At 35.8% G+C, this 16128-nt stretch overlaps 1 protein-coding gene across 2 annotated transcripts in view; it reads right to left on the minus strand.

The window, feature by feature from the left end:
* AP3B1 (adaptor related protein complex 3 subunit beta 1) overlaps positions 1 to 16128 on the minus strand; it is a gene marked incomplete at its 3' end in the record, with an annotated part of 261404 nt that overhangs the window by 127695 nt on the left and 117581 nt on the right. For both annotated transcript variants that reach the window (XM_080711376.1, XM_080711377.1), the window contains exons 13-14: positions 14367 to 14499; positions 6585 to 6694 (exon numbers count right to left, since the gene is read on the minus strand). In XM_080711376.1, the coding sequence (XP_080567502.1) occupies positions 6585 to 6694; positions 14367 to 14499 (243 nt within the window). The remainder of the gene's footprint in view (positions 1 to 6584; positions 6695 to 14366; positions 14500 to 16128) is intronic.

Raw genomic sequence — 16128 nt, forward strand, 5'->3', positions numbered from 1 at the left:
GTGTAAGAGTCGTCACTGCGCCCGACATTCTGTTCAAGAGATAGGTTTACCAATATTTACTAGTTGTTTTTTTTTTTTTTTTGCCCGATTATTTACTTTCTGTCTACCAGGAATCTATAATGATACAGTATATTAAGGTTACCCATAATAAGTATATTTATCAATTTCTTCTTACCCTGTAATTTTTACTTTTATATCTGACTCCCCAATCTCTAATGTAAGTTTCTTTGTAAATTAGCCACTTCTTGTTTTAATGTTCCTTTTAATCTTGTTGGGTGCTTTTACTTAACTCTAAATGTCTCTATCTTGTCCATATTTGTTTACTATCTTCCTCTGCTTTCTTATTTTCAATCTTTATCATTTGATTAAAGTGTTTTAATTATACATGGCCAGTAGTTAGAGCTTAAGTTTTCATTCCAACTTGAAAGTTTATCTTTCTTTTTTTTTTTTTTATTTTTAATTTTATTTTATTGGTGCACTGTATTCATACATCATAGTGGGATACAAACTTTTGTAGACATACATGCACACATCGCCCAGTCAGCCCCCACCCGATCCCCACCCCATTCTCTCCCCATCCCTCCTTCCCATGCTTGGCTTAGTGGTTGACATCTAGTATTATAGCAATTTATCCAAAATTAAAAATGATAATCTCACATAACAGTTTCATTTGTCTGATACCAAGCATTTGATGATTTAAAGATAGCATTTCAATATTCCTTTTTGCTTTCTTTCTTACTAGAGCATATTTTTTTCTGTTTTTTTAGGTGAAACTATCATATATTTATATATTTATTTTTCAGAAAAAAATCTATCCTAATATGGAATATGAATTCTAGATACCCAAAACGATCTTGAAAAAGAACAAAGCTAGCAGATATATATTTTCTGATTTCAAACCATATAAAGCTACAATAATTGAAACAGTGTAGTACTGTTCTAAAGGCAGATATATAGACCATTGGAGTTAAATACAAGCCTAGAGCTAAATTCTTCCCTATATTGTCAAGTTATTTTTGACAAGGTTTCCACGAACATTTGGTGGTGGAAATGATAATCTTTTAACTAAATATTGTTGAAAAATAATAATTACATGGAAAAGAATAAAATTGGACCTTTACCTAATCCCATATACAAGTATTAACTCAAAATAGATAAAAGACCTAAATATAAATCTTAAGACTATAAACTTTTAGGAGAAAATCTGGGTCATAAAACCTCACAACATTGAAATTGGCAGTGATTTCTTGGATATGATTTCAATGGCACAGGCAACAAAAGAATATACAAACTCCCTAAAAAATAAAAGAAAATATTGTATATCCAAAGACAATGTAAACAGAGTTAAAAGTTACTAATAGAATTGGATAAAATATTTCCAAATGCTAAATCTGAAGGTATATTAATATTCCAACTAGAAATCCTAAAAATTAACAACAATAAAGGCAAACAATACAACTTAGAGATAGGTAAAAGACTAACATAAATAATGAATCTCCACAGATAACCAATCTTAGTTGTCTGTTGGATGGAAACTCTTGTTTCTCTGGTTCTGGTGAGTGTTACCTATTTCTTCTTTGTAGTTAATCTCTTTGAGTATTTTCTCTAGCGCTGGTTTTGAAGACATAAATTCCTTCAGTTTCTGTTTGTCATGGAAGCTTCTTATTTCTCCATCTAATTTGATAGAAAGTTTTGCTGGATAGGAAATTTTTGGCTGGAAGTTGTTTTCTTTCAGAGTTTGGAATATGTTACTCCAAGCCCTTCTGGCTCTCATGACTTGGTGTGGGAAGTCTGGAGTGATTCTAATTGGTTTGCCTCTGAATGTCACTTGGCCCTTTGTTTTTGTTGCCTTTAAGATTCTCTGCTTGGCTTCCACATTGGTCATTTTGACAATTATATGGCGTGGGGATCCTCTTCTCCGATCCTGTCTAAAGGGAGTTCTATAAGTTTCCTGGATCTGTGTATCAACCTCTTGCTCTATATTTGGAAAATTTTCTGCTATTACTTCCTTGAAGAGATTGTTGATCCCTTTGGTATCACTTTCTTTTCCCTCCTCTATTCCAATTATTCTTAGGTTAGCTCTCTTAAGATGGGCCCATATTTCTTCAATTTCAGATTCCTGCTGTTGGATATTTTTTTCTAGATTAGAAACTATGCATTCATTTTTGGATTGCTCATCTTCTAAGAGCGAGATTCTGTTCCCCATGTGGTCTAATCGGTTGTTTGTGCCTTGAATTGAGGCCTTTACTTCATTAATTGCATCCTTTATCTCTTTTTGGCTCTCTCTGAGTTCTTTTCGAAGCACCTCTATTATTTCTACAGTTATTTTCCTGATTTGATCTTCTAGAAATCTCTGATTTTCTGTTTTATCAGGTTCTGATGTTGTGGGGTTGTGCACATTCATTACTCCAGTGTTATTCCTCTTTCCCATGATTTCGGAGGTTTGTGCCTTCTCTGGGTTCTTCCCTTGGGTCACTATGACTTCGCTTAAGGTGCTCTGGATCTCGAGTCTGTAGTATCTCTGACCCCACTACTCCTTTACTGGGTTGTATCACAGAGTCTCCGACCCAGGGAGTCAATAGAGGCTGCTTTAGACTATGGGGGGTGCCAGGTTGCACGTTCTCCTATGGTGTGATATCTCTGCCACCGCCACTCCCCCACTGGGTCAAGTCCCAGGGAGTACAGTACTGGGATTTCTCCTCTGTGGCCCGCAATTTGACTCACTGTTCTTGAGTACGTAGATGTAGCTGTACTGGACTCGGTGAATTCACTGCTGCTGCCGCCGCCGGTGGCAATATGGCGCCTCTGCCACGCCCTCGGCCATGAGGCTGGCGTATTTTTTCTTCTCTGGTTTTGATTTCCACTCTGAATCCCTTCAGCATGTGCTGAGCTCAGCCACTGGGAGCTTTAAATGCTGTCTGCGCTGAAAGATCCCGCCTGGCTGTTCCGCAGCGGCTCACCTGGCTTGCTGTAGCCGTCCATTGAGTTCGCCGCTGCCGCCGGCAGTATGGCGCTGCTGCCGCGTCCTCGGGTGCGTGTGTCTCCTCTGTGGTCTGAGCTCTGTTCTCAGTCCGCTTTCTCTCTGGAGCCTGGTGGTTTTTTTTGTTTTTCTGGTGATGGTGTTTTCTGGCTATGAAAGGCGCTCTTTTTGTGGTAATGGAGATTGGTTGTTAGCGGGACTCTTAAGCCCCGCTTTTCTCGGTCGCCATCTTCCCGGAAGTCCTTTAAGGAAAGTTTATCTTTCAAATGAGACAGAGAACACAGTCCATTCATATTCAGAGTAAGACATATATGATTTTACTTCTTCATCTTTTAATTATTTTAAAATTTATGATTTAGTTTACATCTGTTTTAGTGGCTTTTTTTCCTTCTGGTTTGGTCAAATTGATGTTTCTTTTTTTTTCTTCTTGCAAATTTGAAATTCTCACCATAATCTTGAATTTCATTAATGGTTAACATTTAATAAAAAAAATTAAAACCAAGCTTTGCTATATAGTTCTATAAGAAAGCATTTGCCTGGCTAATAGCAAAGCTTTTGTTTTCATTCTTGTTTTTGTCGCCTCCACTCTCTTCTTCCCATGGGACCTTCCAAGTTCTATTCTGACCTCTGTCTCTACCCATCCCCAATATTCCCAAGATGAATCTGTACTTACAGTTTTAGTTTATTTCAATTCCTTATATTATACCCCTTTATTTTCAAGAGTTTACATTTAGAATTTTTATTAGGTATTCCTAATTTATCATTTTATATTTTGCTATATGTGTAAATATATACATGTACTTGCATAAGCTTATTAGATATCCTTAATATTGATCTTTAACCATCTGGAGTTTCCTGTGTTTGTTCATTAGTTGTTGCTTAGAGAAGGATCTTATGATTGTTACAATGTCAAATGTGAATATTTTACTGTATGTGCAGACACATACACTTAGCACTTAGTTTACTTAATTAAAAAAAAGTAAGTTGTAGACATGCTGCCTTAAACCCCAAAATATTTCCATGTAAACGTCCTTAAAAAAAAAAAAAAAAAAAAAAAAAAAAAAAAAAGCTCGGCCAGGCGTGGTGGTGCACGCTTGTAATCCCCACGCTTGGGAGGCGAGACAGGAGGATGAAGCCAGACGTACTGGCTTAAGAGACCCTGTTTCCAAATAAAAAGTATAAAATAGGTCTGGGAGTGTAGGCCGGAGGTAGAAGGGCTTCCAGGAACCCCAGTACCACAAAAAAAAAAAAAAAATGTTCTTACATAATCACAGCAAAATCATTTTAAAATCAGGAAACTAAATACTGAATCAATATTGTCTAATCTACATATTTTAAACTTCTGTGAACTCCTATGATATCCTTTCAAGCAAAATAAAACCCTAAACTGTATGCTATATAGTAGTATTCTCATGTCCTTTTAGTCTTGTTTGATCAAAAATACTGCGGAGATTTTCTCTGCATTACATAATGCTGTATTTTAAAAGAGAACAGCTCAGCTTTGCTGTGGCATACCTTCACCACGGCTTGTCTTAATGCTTCCTAACAATTATATTCACTCACTGTAGGCAAGAACACAGCAGTCCTAATGCTGAGGGTTTTTTTTTTTAATGTATCACATCAGAAAGTACATGATTCCAATAATGGCACTGTTAACAATGTTCATTTGATTCAGGTACTGTCGACCGAGTTTCCTATTGTAAGTTACTATTTTTACCCTTGTAATTAAGAATAGCTTATGAGGATATATTGTGCAAATATCTTATTATTTTTCAAATTTTCATCCACTCATTTTAGCATCTGGTTGGCATATGGTCTATATGTGGGAGGGGATAGTGGTGGTATTGGGTATTATACCCAGGGACACTCTACCACTGAGCTACATCCCCCTACACACATACCCTGTTAAGATTTTATTTTAAAAAAGAGTCTCAGAGCCGGGCGTGGTGGCGCATGCTTGTAATCCCTGTGCTTGGGAGGCTGAGACAGAAGGATCGCACAGGTCCGAAGCCAGCCTCAGCTACTTAGTGAGGCTCTTAGCAACTTAGTGAGACCCTGTTTCCAAATAAAATATAAAATAGGTATGGGAGTATAGCCCGAAGGTAGAAAGCCCCTGGGTTCTACCCCCAGTACCACCCCCCCAAAAAAGAGTCTCAGTAAATTCCCAAACCCAGCTTCTAACTCGTGATGTGATTCTTCAGTCTCAGCCTCCCAAGTGCTGGGATTATAGGTATACCCCACCACACCCAGCTCAAAAGATGATATTCTAATTATATAATTTCTTCTATAATTATTGTTTTGAATTGTAAGGAAAAACTACTTTTATTTTTCTATTCATTCCAGTGGGTATTTACAGATTCTTACATGAATTCTTTATCATTTATTCTACTGCTATAATTAGCCAGTGAGAACCCTACACTTCTTTCAAGTTGGCTCTTGTGTCCCTTGACATGTTTCTATCGGCACTTCTCTGATTTTTGTTTTGTTTTGTTTTGGGGCCAACGAGAAGGTCCAAGTTCTTTTTATCCTTTCCTTAGCCTACATATCCCATCAGTCATTTCTCTAAGTCCTGGTTCCATTAAGTATAGAAGATCTACCATGAAAAAGAATGAAGAACTATATCCTACAATTGCACGAACCTTAAAAACAAGCTAAAGAAGCCAAAAACAAAAGGTCACATATTATGATTCCATTTACATAAAATATTCACAACATGTAAAATCATAAAGAGAGTAGATTAGTGGTGGCTAATGGATAGAGTGAAGGACAGAGTGGGAGTTTCAGGTATGATTTCTTCCCTCTCTCTAGGGGTGAAAAAAAAGTTTTACGATTACATAGTGGTGATAATTGTATAGCCTTATAAGTATACCAAAGCCTAGTGAATTATATAATTCAAAACATATACATTATGATATGAAATTATATCACAATAATAAAACAAGACATCAGCACATGGTATAGTTATTGATACTGAAGTACTGCTGTTTCTAGGCCTTGTCAAAAGAGAGCACTGGAAGACAGCTATTTATATATTAAAAACGACATATGAGGTTAGACAACACACACTCTCTCTCTCTCTCTCTCTCTCTCTCTCTCTCTCTCTCTCTCTCAAAACCCACAAAGACCACACTGCTCTCTCCAATTCCAACACAATACTGCAGTGTTCATTCTATCCTTTACTCTTTTTACATCTGTAATTCCCTCCAGAACAGTATGAAATTTTGGAACCAGAGTTTGAATTCAGACCTCAATCCCTTAACCACTACATTTGAGGATGACCATTTATTTTAACAAAATATAATTTACGCCGGGTGTGGTGGCGCACGCTTGTAATCCCAGCATCCGGGAGGCTGAGACTGGAGGAACGCGATTCACGGAAAGCCTCAGCTACTTAGTGAGGCCCTCTGCAACTCAGTGAGAACCAGTTTCAAAATAAAGAATAAAAAATAGGGCAGGGGGTGTAGCTTGGAGGTTGAATGCCCCTGGGTTTCATCCCCAGACCCACAAAAAAATAAATTTACACACACACACACACACACAAACACACAATTTACTAAGTAAAATTCAGTAGAACTCAGCAAAACATCTCTGTGTAGATACTCACAGTGATACTGTCCAAGAGTTTGGCCATGTGTTTAATAATTTCACCATGTTGTGCAGGTTGCATTTGCAGTAATTTCTTTATAACAACTACACTTTCAGCAACAACTATTTCTGAAAGAGACAGATTAGTCACATTAAGTATATGTAATTCATTTCAAATGCAATATGCTTGTTAAAATATAAACTCTAATTAGCAAAACATTGTACATGCCTGAAAAACTAGGTGAAAAGTAACCCTGAGTGTACTCTGAGATTCTTGGGGTGAAAATTTCTGAAGAAGAGAAATTCTAATCTCTGAGATCTTTCATTCTCTCCTAACTACCGTTTCTCCCTTTTCTATGTTAAAAAAGCAACAGAGGTTAGAAGATTAGGCTGCTCGCCCTAGTGTACGGTATCCCCACCTTTTAACCAGAACTTGAAAATATTATGCTTTGATTCTTACCAATTATATAGTAGTAATGAAATTATCTACAAACAAAACATCTCCTCCACTCTACAGAAAATAGTAAACAAATAAACAAAGAAAAAATCATTAAGTGTTATTTCCAAAAAAATAAGTGTGAAAGATCAGTAGTAGTAGGAATGGTGTTACTGTAGAAATAGCATGGACTCCGCCAGGCATGGTGGCGCACGCTTGTAATCCCCGCGCTTGGGTGCTGGAGACAGGAGGATCGCGCAGGTTCAAAGCCAGCCGCGCTGGCTTAAGAGACCCTGTTTCCCAAATAAAAAGTATTTAAAAAAAAAGAAGAAGAAATAGCATGGACTCCATTCTTTGGGGTAGATACCAAAAGAAGTGGTATTGCTGGATCATATGATAAGTTCCCATTCTTCTGTTTTCCAAAGTGTTTGCACTAATTTACAATCCCACTAACAATGTATTAGAGTTCCCACTTCACATCCTCGCCAGCATTTGTTGTTGTGTTTCGATGATACCAAACTAATGCATGTGTGTATATGTTCATAGTTGTACAATTCTCAATTGCCAAACTATGGAACCAGCCAAGATGTCCAGAAACAGATGAATGAATTATGTAACTATGGGATATGTATACAATGGAATTCTACTCAGCCATTAAAAAAAAACACACACAATTATGTCATTTACAGGGAAATGAATGGAACTGGAGGACATTATGCTAAGTGAGATTAATGGAAGCTAGGGAGAAAATGGGTCATAGGACAAACTCTAGACGAAGAAGAAAATACTATAGATGAGCAAATAAGGCGACCTGAGACAGGAGAAGAAAGAAATTCTCTAATGTACATGATGTACATTAACAAACATATCAAAGTCAATCATTAAGCTAAACATGAGAAGGAGAAATGGGGAGGGAACGGGATGGGAATTGGGGAAGAGCTAATTGGGTGATGTGTGCATGTATGCCTCTACCATCTTAAACTCCATTAAGATGTATGACTATAATGTACCAATAAAAAAAATTTAAAAATATAGCATGGACTTCATTCTAGAGCCAGAAACAGTAGGATCCTGAGCTGGACTGTCTCTATTTGTCCATCAAACCCATTCTTCCTGTCCCTATCCAGCCCTGTACCCTCAGAGGCTGACCTGGGACTCCATCAACAGAGGCTTGTGTTTAGGCACTAGGAACCATTAGCGAGAGATGGGAGTGTTCATTATCAACAGCCCTTCCCCACTAGCCTCACTGGTGGCACCTGTATTCACCTACTAAAGGCCTCAGTTCCTGTGAGCAAATGCCTCATGTAGGACCTGGCAACTGCCCCTGCTCTTCACACCCTGTCCCTTCAAACCTGGGATAAAAGTCTCCCACTGTTGCTAGCCATTAGCCTCAGGTGTCACACTATATTTTGTTGGTCTCCCTTAATGCTGCACACACCTTATATATAGTCCCTTCAGCAACTTCTCTTTAATCACCCTTTCATATATGCCATCTCTTTCTTGCCAAGATATAACAAATATGGTAAGAGCTACTGAAAGTGGCTAAGAACATCTAAATTGGAATTTGGGGGTTGATTTATCACACTAATCCATAGTTACCTTTTTGGTGACACCAGTAGGGAAATGTAATGTAACTAATCTGAACACCTGACCTTTGAGAATTAATCTTATACAGACTAATATTAATGCCACTGGTGCCAAAGAAATTACTTATAACACCTTTTCTTATAATGCTGTTTTTGATCAATATAGCTTCACAAATTAGAGATTTCCTTAGCACACACTACAAAAGTTTGTTTTAATAGTATATGAAGCTGGGCGTGGTAGCCCACACTCGTAATCTCAGGACTTAGGAGGCTAAGACAGGAAGATCAAAGGTCCACAGCCAGCCTCCTAAGTTAGCAAGGCTCTCATCAACTTAGTAAGACCTTGTTTCAAACTAAAAAATAAAATGAGTTTGCGTGTAGCTCACAGGTAGAATGCACCTGGGTTTGATCCCCAGTACCATACACATGAAAAGAATATGATGATTTGCATCATTTCTTTGTTCTTTTAAATGTATTTTCTTATCTAGCTCCCAAAATAGAAAAGAATATAAGTAAAAATTATTAGCATTCTAATCATTAAACACATGCATTTCAAATGATATACCTCTTTGTGCATTTGAATAAATTAAGAAATATTAAATAACTAGTAGGTAACTAACATTAATGCTTTAGTTTACAAAATGTTGTCATTTGATTTTCTCTTCATAGTAACATAAACTAGGTGCCTTATTATTATCATTTTATAGCTGAATAAAGAGAGGTAACAGAAATTTTCTGATTTTGTGCATAATCCAAACTTTGAGCCAGGAGGGACCATTCTGTTTCTAATAATGTTCTGTTACTATGAGCAGACACTGCTTTTTTATATTACCACTTGGTACTAGGAGAAAGACAAAGAGCAGATCAGATCTTTTTTAAATCTAACATATGATACTCTGCTACAAAAAATAAAATGGCTATGTAAATAATTACTATGCAAAGCAATATATGATAAATGTGCTTTTAAAGAATCCAGTATAAAATATATTTTTAAGCTGGGCCTGGTAACACACACCTGTAATTCCAGTACTTGGGAGGCTGAGACAGGAGGATCACAATTTCAAGGACAGCCTGGATCTTTATTGGCAAGATCCTGTTTTGAAATAAAAAAGGGCTGGGTGTAGCTCAGTGGCAGATCACACCTTTGGGTTCAATCCTTAGTATCACCAAAGAATAAATAAATGTTTATTTTGAAAATGTTACTGCAAAACTGGCCTCACTAAAAAAAACCACATAATTTTAATTATTCCATATGGTTGATGGAAGTGGGTCAAATATAGATAATCTTGCCTTTTCATGTGGATAATGAAATTATGCCACAATCAGATGGCATCATTTAATCCTTTGGAGTTAAGTTAGTTTTCTACTGTTGTCAAAGATTAACACAAACTTAGTAATTTACACAAATTTATCATCTTAAAGTTCTAGAGTACAGTCTAACACAGGTCTTATGGGACTAAAATCAAGCTGTGGACAGGGCCTTATTCCTTCTCAAAGTTCTAGGGAAAAATGTATTCCTTGCCTTCTCCAACTTCTAGAGGCAACCCAGTTTCCCTTGTTCCAAAACCCCTTCCAAAGCAAATCACTCTGATCTTCGCTGCTGGCATCTTCTCACTTTCCTGCCTCCTCCTTCCTTATGAGGACTCTTTTTTATTATACTGGGCATCCTATCCAAACAATCCCCTCACCTCTAGAACACTGACTTAGTAACATCTGCAAAGTCGCATTTGCCATGTAAGGTAGCAACGCAGCCACAGGTTCCAGGCTGTAGGACCTGGGCATCTGGGGAGGAGGGTATTATCCTGCCTACCACAGGTGCTGTCTCATTCCCTTCAGATAATTCCACCTATTTTTCCTTTATGCTCCCTCATAGTTTACAAAGCCCTCAGCACTGTGGTTTACTTCGCTGGAAGCACAAAGGTTCTGCACCCTTCCTAGTTCCTCCTTGTCCACAAAAATTTAAAAGTCCTGTTAGATTACAAATGAGGAATCTGGAGCATAGGTAGGTAGACTGAGTCATTGCTCAAAACAGCATAAATGTACAAACTTGGGTAGTCTAGTTATACAGGGAAGCAAACAGCTGGTGGCAGAGTAGGTGGTAGTGTGTGGGAAGACTAATAGACTTACTTGATATTACTGTCTCCTTCCATTAGACTGTGAGCGCCACAAAGGCAGGAACTTTTTTTAAGTTAAATGAATATCTTATTAATCTCCTCAACATTTATTAAATACCTCAACTGACTCAGGTCCTTAGTATATGCTTACTGAATTATAAGAAGCTGGAATAAATTTAAAAAATAGTCTTCCAACTCAATCCTTTTAGTTTAGGGTATATGGCAATAAAGTTATTCAGACAAGCAAATTTTGTCAAAATGTGAGAAAAACTAAATTATCTTAGGCAAATAAACTGTCCTAAGACAACTAAAATGTGAATTTCTCACATTAAAGACTTCAGAAATTTATCCAACTAATCTTGAATGATAATGGATCATTTTAGAGCAAGCTTCTAGTTGCTTAAAGAGGTTCTTCCTATGTCAAGAAGACAGAAGTCTACAACATGGTGTGTGTGTGTGTGTGTGTGTGTGTGTGTGTGTGTGTGTGTGTGTAGAGGAAGAGGGATTCCAGGTCCAAGAGAAATACATTAAATATACGCAAGAACAAAGGAATCTAAATGCTAGTCCTGAGATTTAAAGATTGTTTATCCTGAAGAGGTGATATAGTATTCATTTCTTAAAATAAAAGATTCACAATTTTAAAGCCTCAAAAGATCTTACAAATAAAAAACAAAACCTGAAGCTTCAGTCACTGAATTTGTTTTTAAATGTAGATTTTTTGGCGGGCATGGTGGCGCACGGTTGTAATCCCAGCATTCGGGAGGCAGGGACCAGAGGATGGCAGTGCGTGAACAGGCTCAGCTACTCAGCGAGGTCCTTCACAACTCAGTGAGATCCTGTTTCAAAAAATAAAATGACTAATAAATAAGCTGGGAGTGTATCCTGAAGGAACCACTACCCCAGGGTTCCATTCCCAGTACCGCAAAAAAAAAAAAAAAAAAACACTAGATTTTTTTTTTTTAATAAAAAGGGGAAAAGCTATCATACTGTCAAAACAGGCCATCTTAAAGTGAAAAATATTACTTTCTTTAATATTATTGATTTGATATAATCATTTTCCTTATTTTATCTCTCAGTTTTTGAGCCTGATTTCCAAACTACAGACAGTCCCCAACTTAAGAATGTTAACCTTCACCATGGTGTCAAGGTGGTACAAGAATTCATTAGATATCATACTTTGTATTTTAATTTTTGCTCTTTTTTTTCCTCCAGTGTGATCATATGAGGCATGGACCCACTAGTGGTGCTGGGCAGCTGCAGCGAGTGCAGCTCAACAGCAGCTCCCCAGTCATGAGGCTGAACAACCCAAGAGCCACAGTGCATGCTGTGTACGTTAGGATTTTTGACAGGTTAGGCATATTAAATAAATTTTTGATTTGTCGTATTTCCAATTTACTTACGGGCTATACCCCTAAAGTAAGGAACATCTGTACCCAAAGCCTGCAGTATATACGTTAAGAAGATAATCAGGTGTCGTGGGCTAATGGTGATTATGCAATCAGAAGCAAGATAATTCAATGTAAGTTTGTTAATATTCAAGTTAAACAAAAAAACTCAGGGCTGTAAAAAGACTTTTGATATGCCTAAAAGAAAATATTAAACATTATACTATTAGAATTTAAATTAGCAAACCCTCTTTTGAGAGTGATTACAGATTATTATTATCTAATTATATTATTCTCTTTTCCCTCCGAAGTAATAGAAGAGTAGAATATTTGCCTTTAAATCAAAGTCCATAAAATATTTTTTGAAAAGTTAATGTGTTACAAAGTTGAAGTAGAAATACTTTCTTCAAAATCCACAGCTCCAAAATCTCACTTCAAATAAAAAAGGAGCCGGGCGTGGTGGGCACGCTTGTCATCCCAGCATTCGGGAGGCTGAGACAGGAGGATCCTGGTTCACAGACAGCCTCAGCTACCTAGTGAGGCCCTCTGCAACTCAGTGAGACCCGGTTTCCAAATATAGAATAAAAAACAGGGCAGGGGGTGTGGCTCGGAGGTCGAATGCCCCTGGGTTCCATCCCCAGACCCGCCAAAAAAAAAAGAAACAGAAAGTAAAACTGAAGTTGGGCATGGTGGTACACGCCTATAATCCCAGTACTTGGGAGGTTGGGACAGGAATATCATAGGTTGGAAGCCAATCTCAGACGCTTAGGGAGGCTTGCAGCAATTCCAGACCCTATTTTCAAATAAAAATAAAACAGGGCTGGAGTTGTAGCTCAGAGACTGAAGGTCCCTCAGTTCAATCCCTAGCTCCACCAAAAAAAAGGAAAAACAGAAAACTTGGATATATTTTATATTGAAAGACATTTCAGTGTTTAAACTAATTTCTAAAACTGTATGTATTTAATGTTCTAGAAATATTTTCCCAAGGAGTATATTTTATTTAGTTGAAAGAAAAGTCATTATTAAAAATACAGAAAAATAAAAGTCAGATTTTAAATTATGACCTAGAAACAGAGCTGAAAAAGACATAATTATTAAAAGTTGAAATAAAGTAGATGACATTTATTATCCTATCTCCTTTAGTTACCTTATCCAGACTTTTAAAAATTTATTTCCTTGATAATTTTGATTGGCATTTATTTGGGGTTTTAATACTACATGTAGTAAAATGTTCTATCCATTATAATATCTTAAGATTGCATCTGCAAGTTCCTAATTTTATGTTTATAACAAAGAACAATGTTATTCAATAATAAATTGTATTAATTTTTTTCATTAGAAACACAAAAATGTTCCAGTTTTCTAAAAAGATCTTCATATGAGAAAGATAATCTACAATGGTCTAAGTACAAGAGGATTGTGGCGATCAACAGTTATTTTTCAAACAAAATACAAAAATAATCAAATTGTGTTGTTTTACTTCATGGCTGCTATGTCATGTATGTCTGTACCTAGGTATGACATAATTATATTTAAGATTCCACAAATAATTTAATGATGGAATACAAATAATTATGCTTTCCTTTTTAAAAATATCTCATTTTAATCAAATAATGTTTTCTAAATGAAAGATAAAAAAAGTTTAATCATTTTTTTCTCTAAATGACTCCATTTATACTAAACCCATAGCCCTACAAAGAACTGACAGCTTACCGCAGAACAATATAACAGAAATAGATACCACAGAATCTAGGTAAGATTACATATTACTTATCTAGGTTCTCAGAGATACACACTGTTTTGCTTAAATACATGAAACCATCCAAATTAATGACTTTTAAGTTTAATAATCTTGAATATAAAAGAATAAGGTGAATTTCTGTGTGGGCGGACAATGAAGGTACACAGTTAACATATTGTTTGATCTAGTCACTTCTTGTTATAAAGTCATTTGCCTGCTTTTAGCACCCTCTGCAGGTGAACCAATATTATGCATGACTTAAGTGTCATTAAGAGGCAGTAAAATAAACTAGGGCCTTTACAAAAAGGGTACAATGAAGGTGATTAAATACTGACAAGTAAAATAAACTTCCTTAGTTTAGTAAAGACAAACATTATTTGCTAATTATCTAATTTATTTTAAAAAACAGAATGTTCCCATTTATATGCATTTCAAGAATAAAACTGATACTTGTGACCATACTATTAATATACAGAACACTGTATAAAGAATTTTCAAATTATAAATAGCTTGAAGATAAAATAAAGCTGTGAACTCACCATCCCTGTTGGAGAGCAGGCAGACTAGGCCATTGAGGCAGGTGTCGGTGACTTCTGAGATGTTGGTTGCACATCTGCCAATAGTCTGAATAGTGGCTGCTGCGAACTGTTTATCCTGACTTTTCACATAGGTCTAAAAAATATTATTTTAATTATTTTACACATTGCTATTACCAATTGAAAACCTATTTTATTAAGTGTTTTCACAGTAGAATTCCAGAACACATAATTTTCTCATAATCATGAAAGGAGGCCTAACGGATGACTCAATTTAGATTTGCTTTTATACCTAAAAAATGTCTATATAAAAAACACATTTTTCAAGCCAGGCTCATTCACTTGTGGCCACAGTGGTCTGAGACTCCAAAACAGATAGTGGGGAGCAGTCACCCAAAGACTATAATTAGTTTAAGGGCAAGGCTGAAAGAGATAATGAGAAACTCTCTTTAGAGGTTTCAGTTCATTTAACCAGCAGCATCTGTGAATCTATGAAAAAAGGGGTCACTCTTTCAGGGATACTAAATCTAAAAATTGGGAGAAAAGGACCAATATGCTACTAGCAAATAGCTTACTCTCAAAATGGTATCAGGATGAATATAAAACTATAATAGTGACAATGAGTCATTATTTCAAGAAAAACTATAAATACTCAGTTTAGAAGAAAATAAAACACCATAATTTTGAAATAGGTTTTCTTTAAAAGCATGCCTTAACAATACATTATAAGCGGTATATTTATAAATACTCAAAGAAATAAATCAAGTATTCAACAACAGACAGTCAAAAGATCAACTTATAATAACTCCTAATCACTTATTTTGGTTAGAACTTTCCTAACTTAAAAACTAAGTTTTTATTGTCTATAGAAATGTATGTACTTTTAATATATGTATTTGTATTTCATATGCTATATGTAAATGGGATTTTGAGTCCCATTTTCAACTGAAGATCTTAAGAAAAACTCTCAATCTCAAATGAGAAGCACCCCATGTAGAATTAAATCTAAGGCTATCTAAAATACAAAGAGAAAACAAGCATTTAAAATAGTATCTAAATGATAATGGTGGAGAAAATCTAAGGATACCCAAAAATATAAATTTAGTGAAAATGGCACAAAGAAGGTGATTAAATGTTGAATAAATTAAACAAATTAAACTTATTTCCATGAAGGCAAAACAAACTATATTTAAAACAGTTCCCCAAAAGATTACTTAAGTTCCTCAATTAAAATATATATATATATATATACACATATATATACACTTATAAGACTTTGGAAGAGTTCTTTATTTTACTCACAGTTATTATGAGCAAATTGTATTCAACTTTAAACATATCACATAAACAAAGAAATAAGGTATTAAATTAGGCAATGACAAAAATGAATATGTAAAATATACCAAGTGATGTGTACATGTATGAATGTATCACTTTGAATTAGACTATGATGTATAATTATGACATTTAATTGAATATGTGAAGGCTGGGGGTGTAGCTCAGTCGCCCTGGATGTTCAAGACCCTGGGTTCAATCCACAGTACCCACACGCCATACACAAACAACATAAAGGAACACATGAAAAAGAAGAAAGAATAATACAAGTTAGACTGAAAAAAATTAATCTTAGTAAACATTCTGATAGTAAATGAAATAACTGAATCAATAATATTATGAAATGGGTCTACTAACAACCTTCATTCAACCAAACGTTTCTAAAGGATTTCCAGGACTTCTTTCCTACAACCCTGGTAAACATTACAAA

This window comes from Muscardinus avellanarius (assembly GCF_963383645.1).
Source record: "Muscardinus avellanarius genome assembly, chromosome: 1".
NCBI classification, from domain to species: Eukaryota; Metazoa; Chordata; class Mammalia; order Rodentia; family Gliridae; genus Muscardinus; species Muscardinus avellanarius.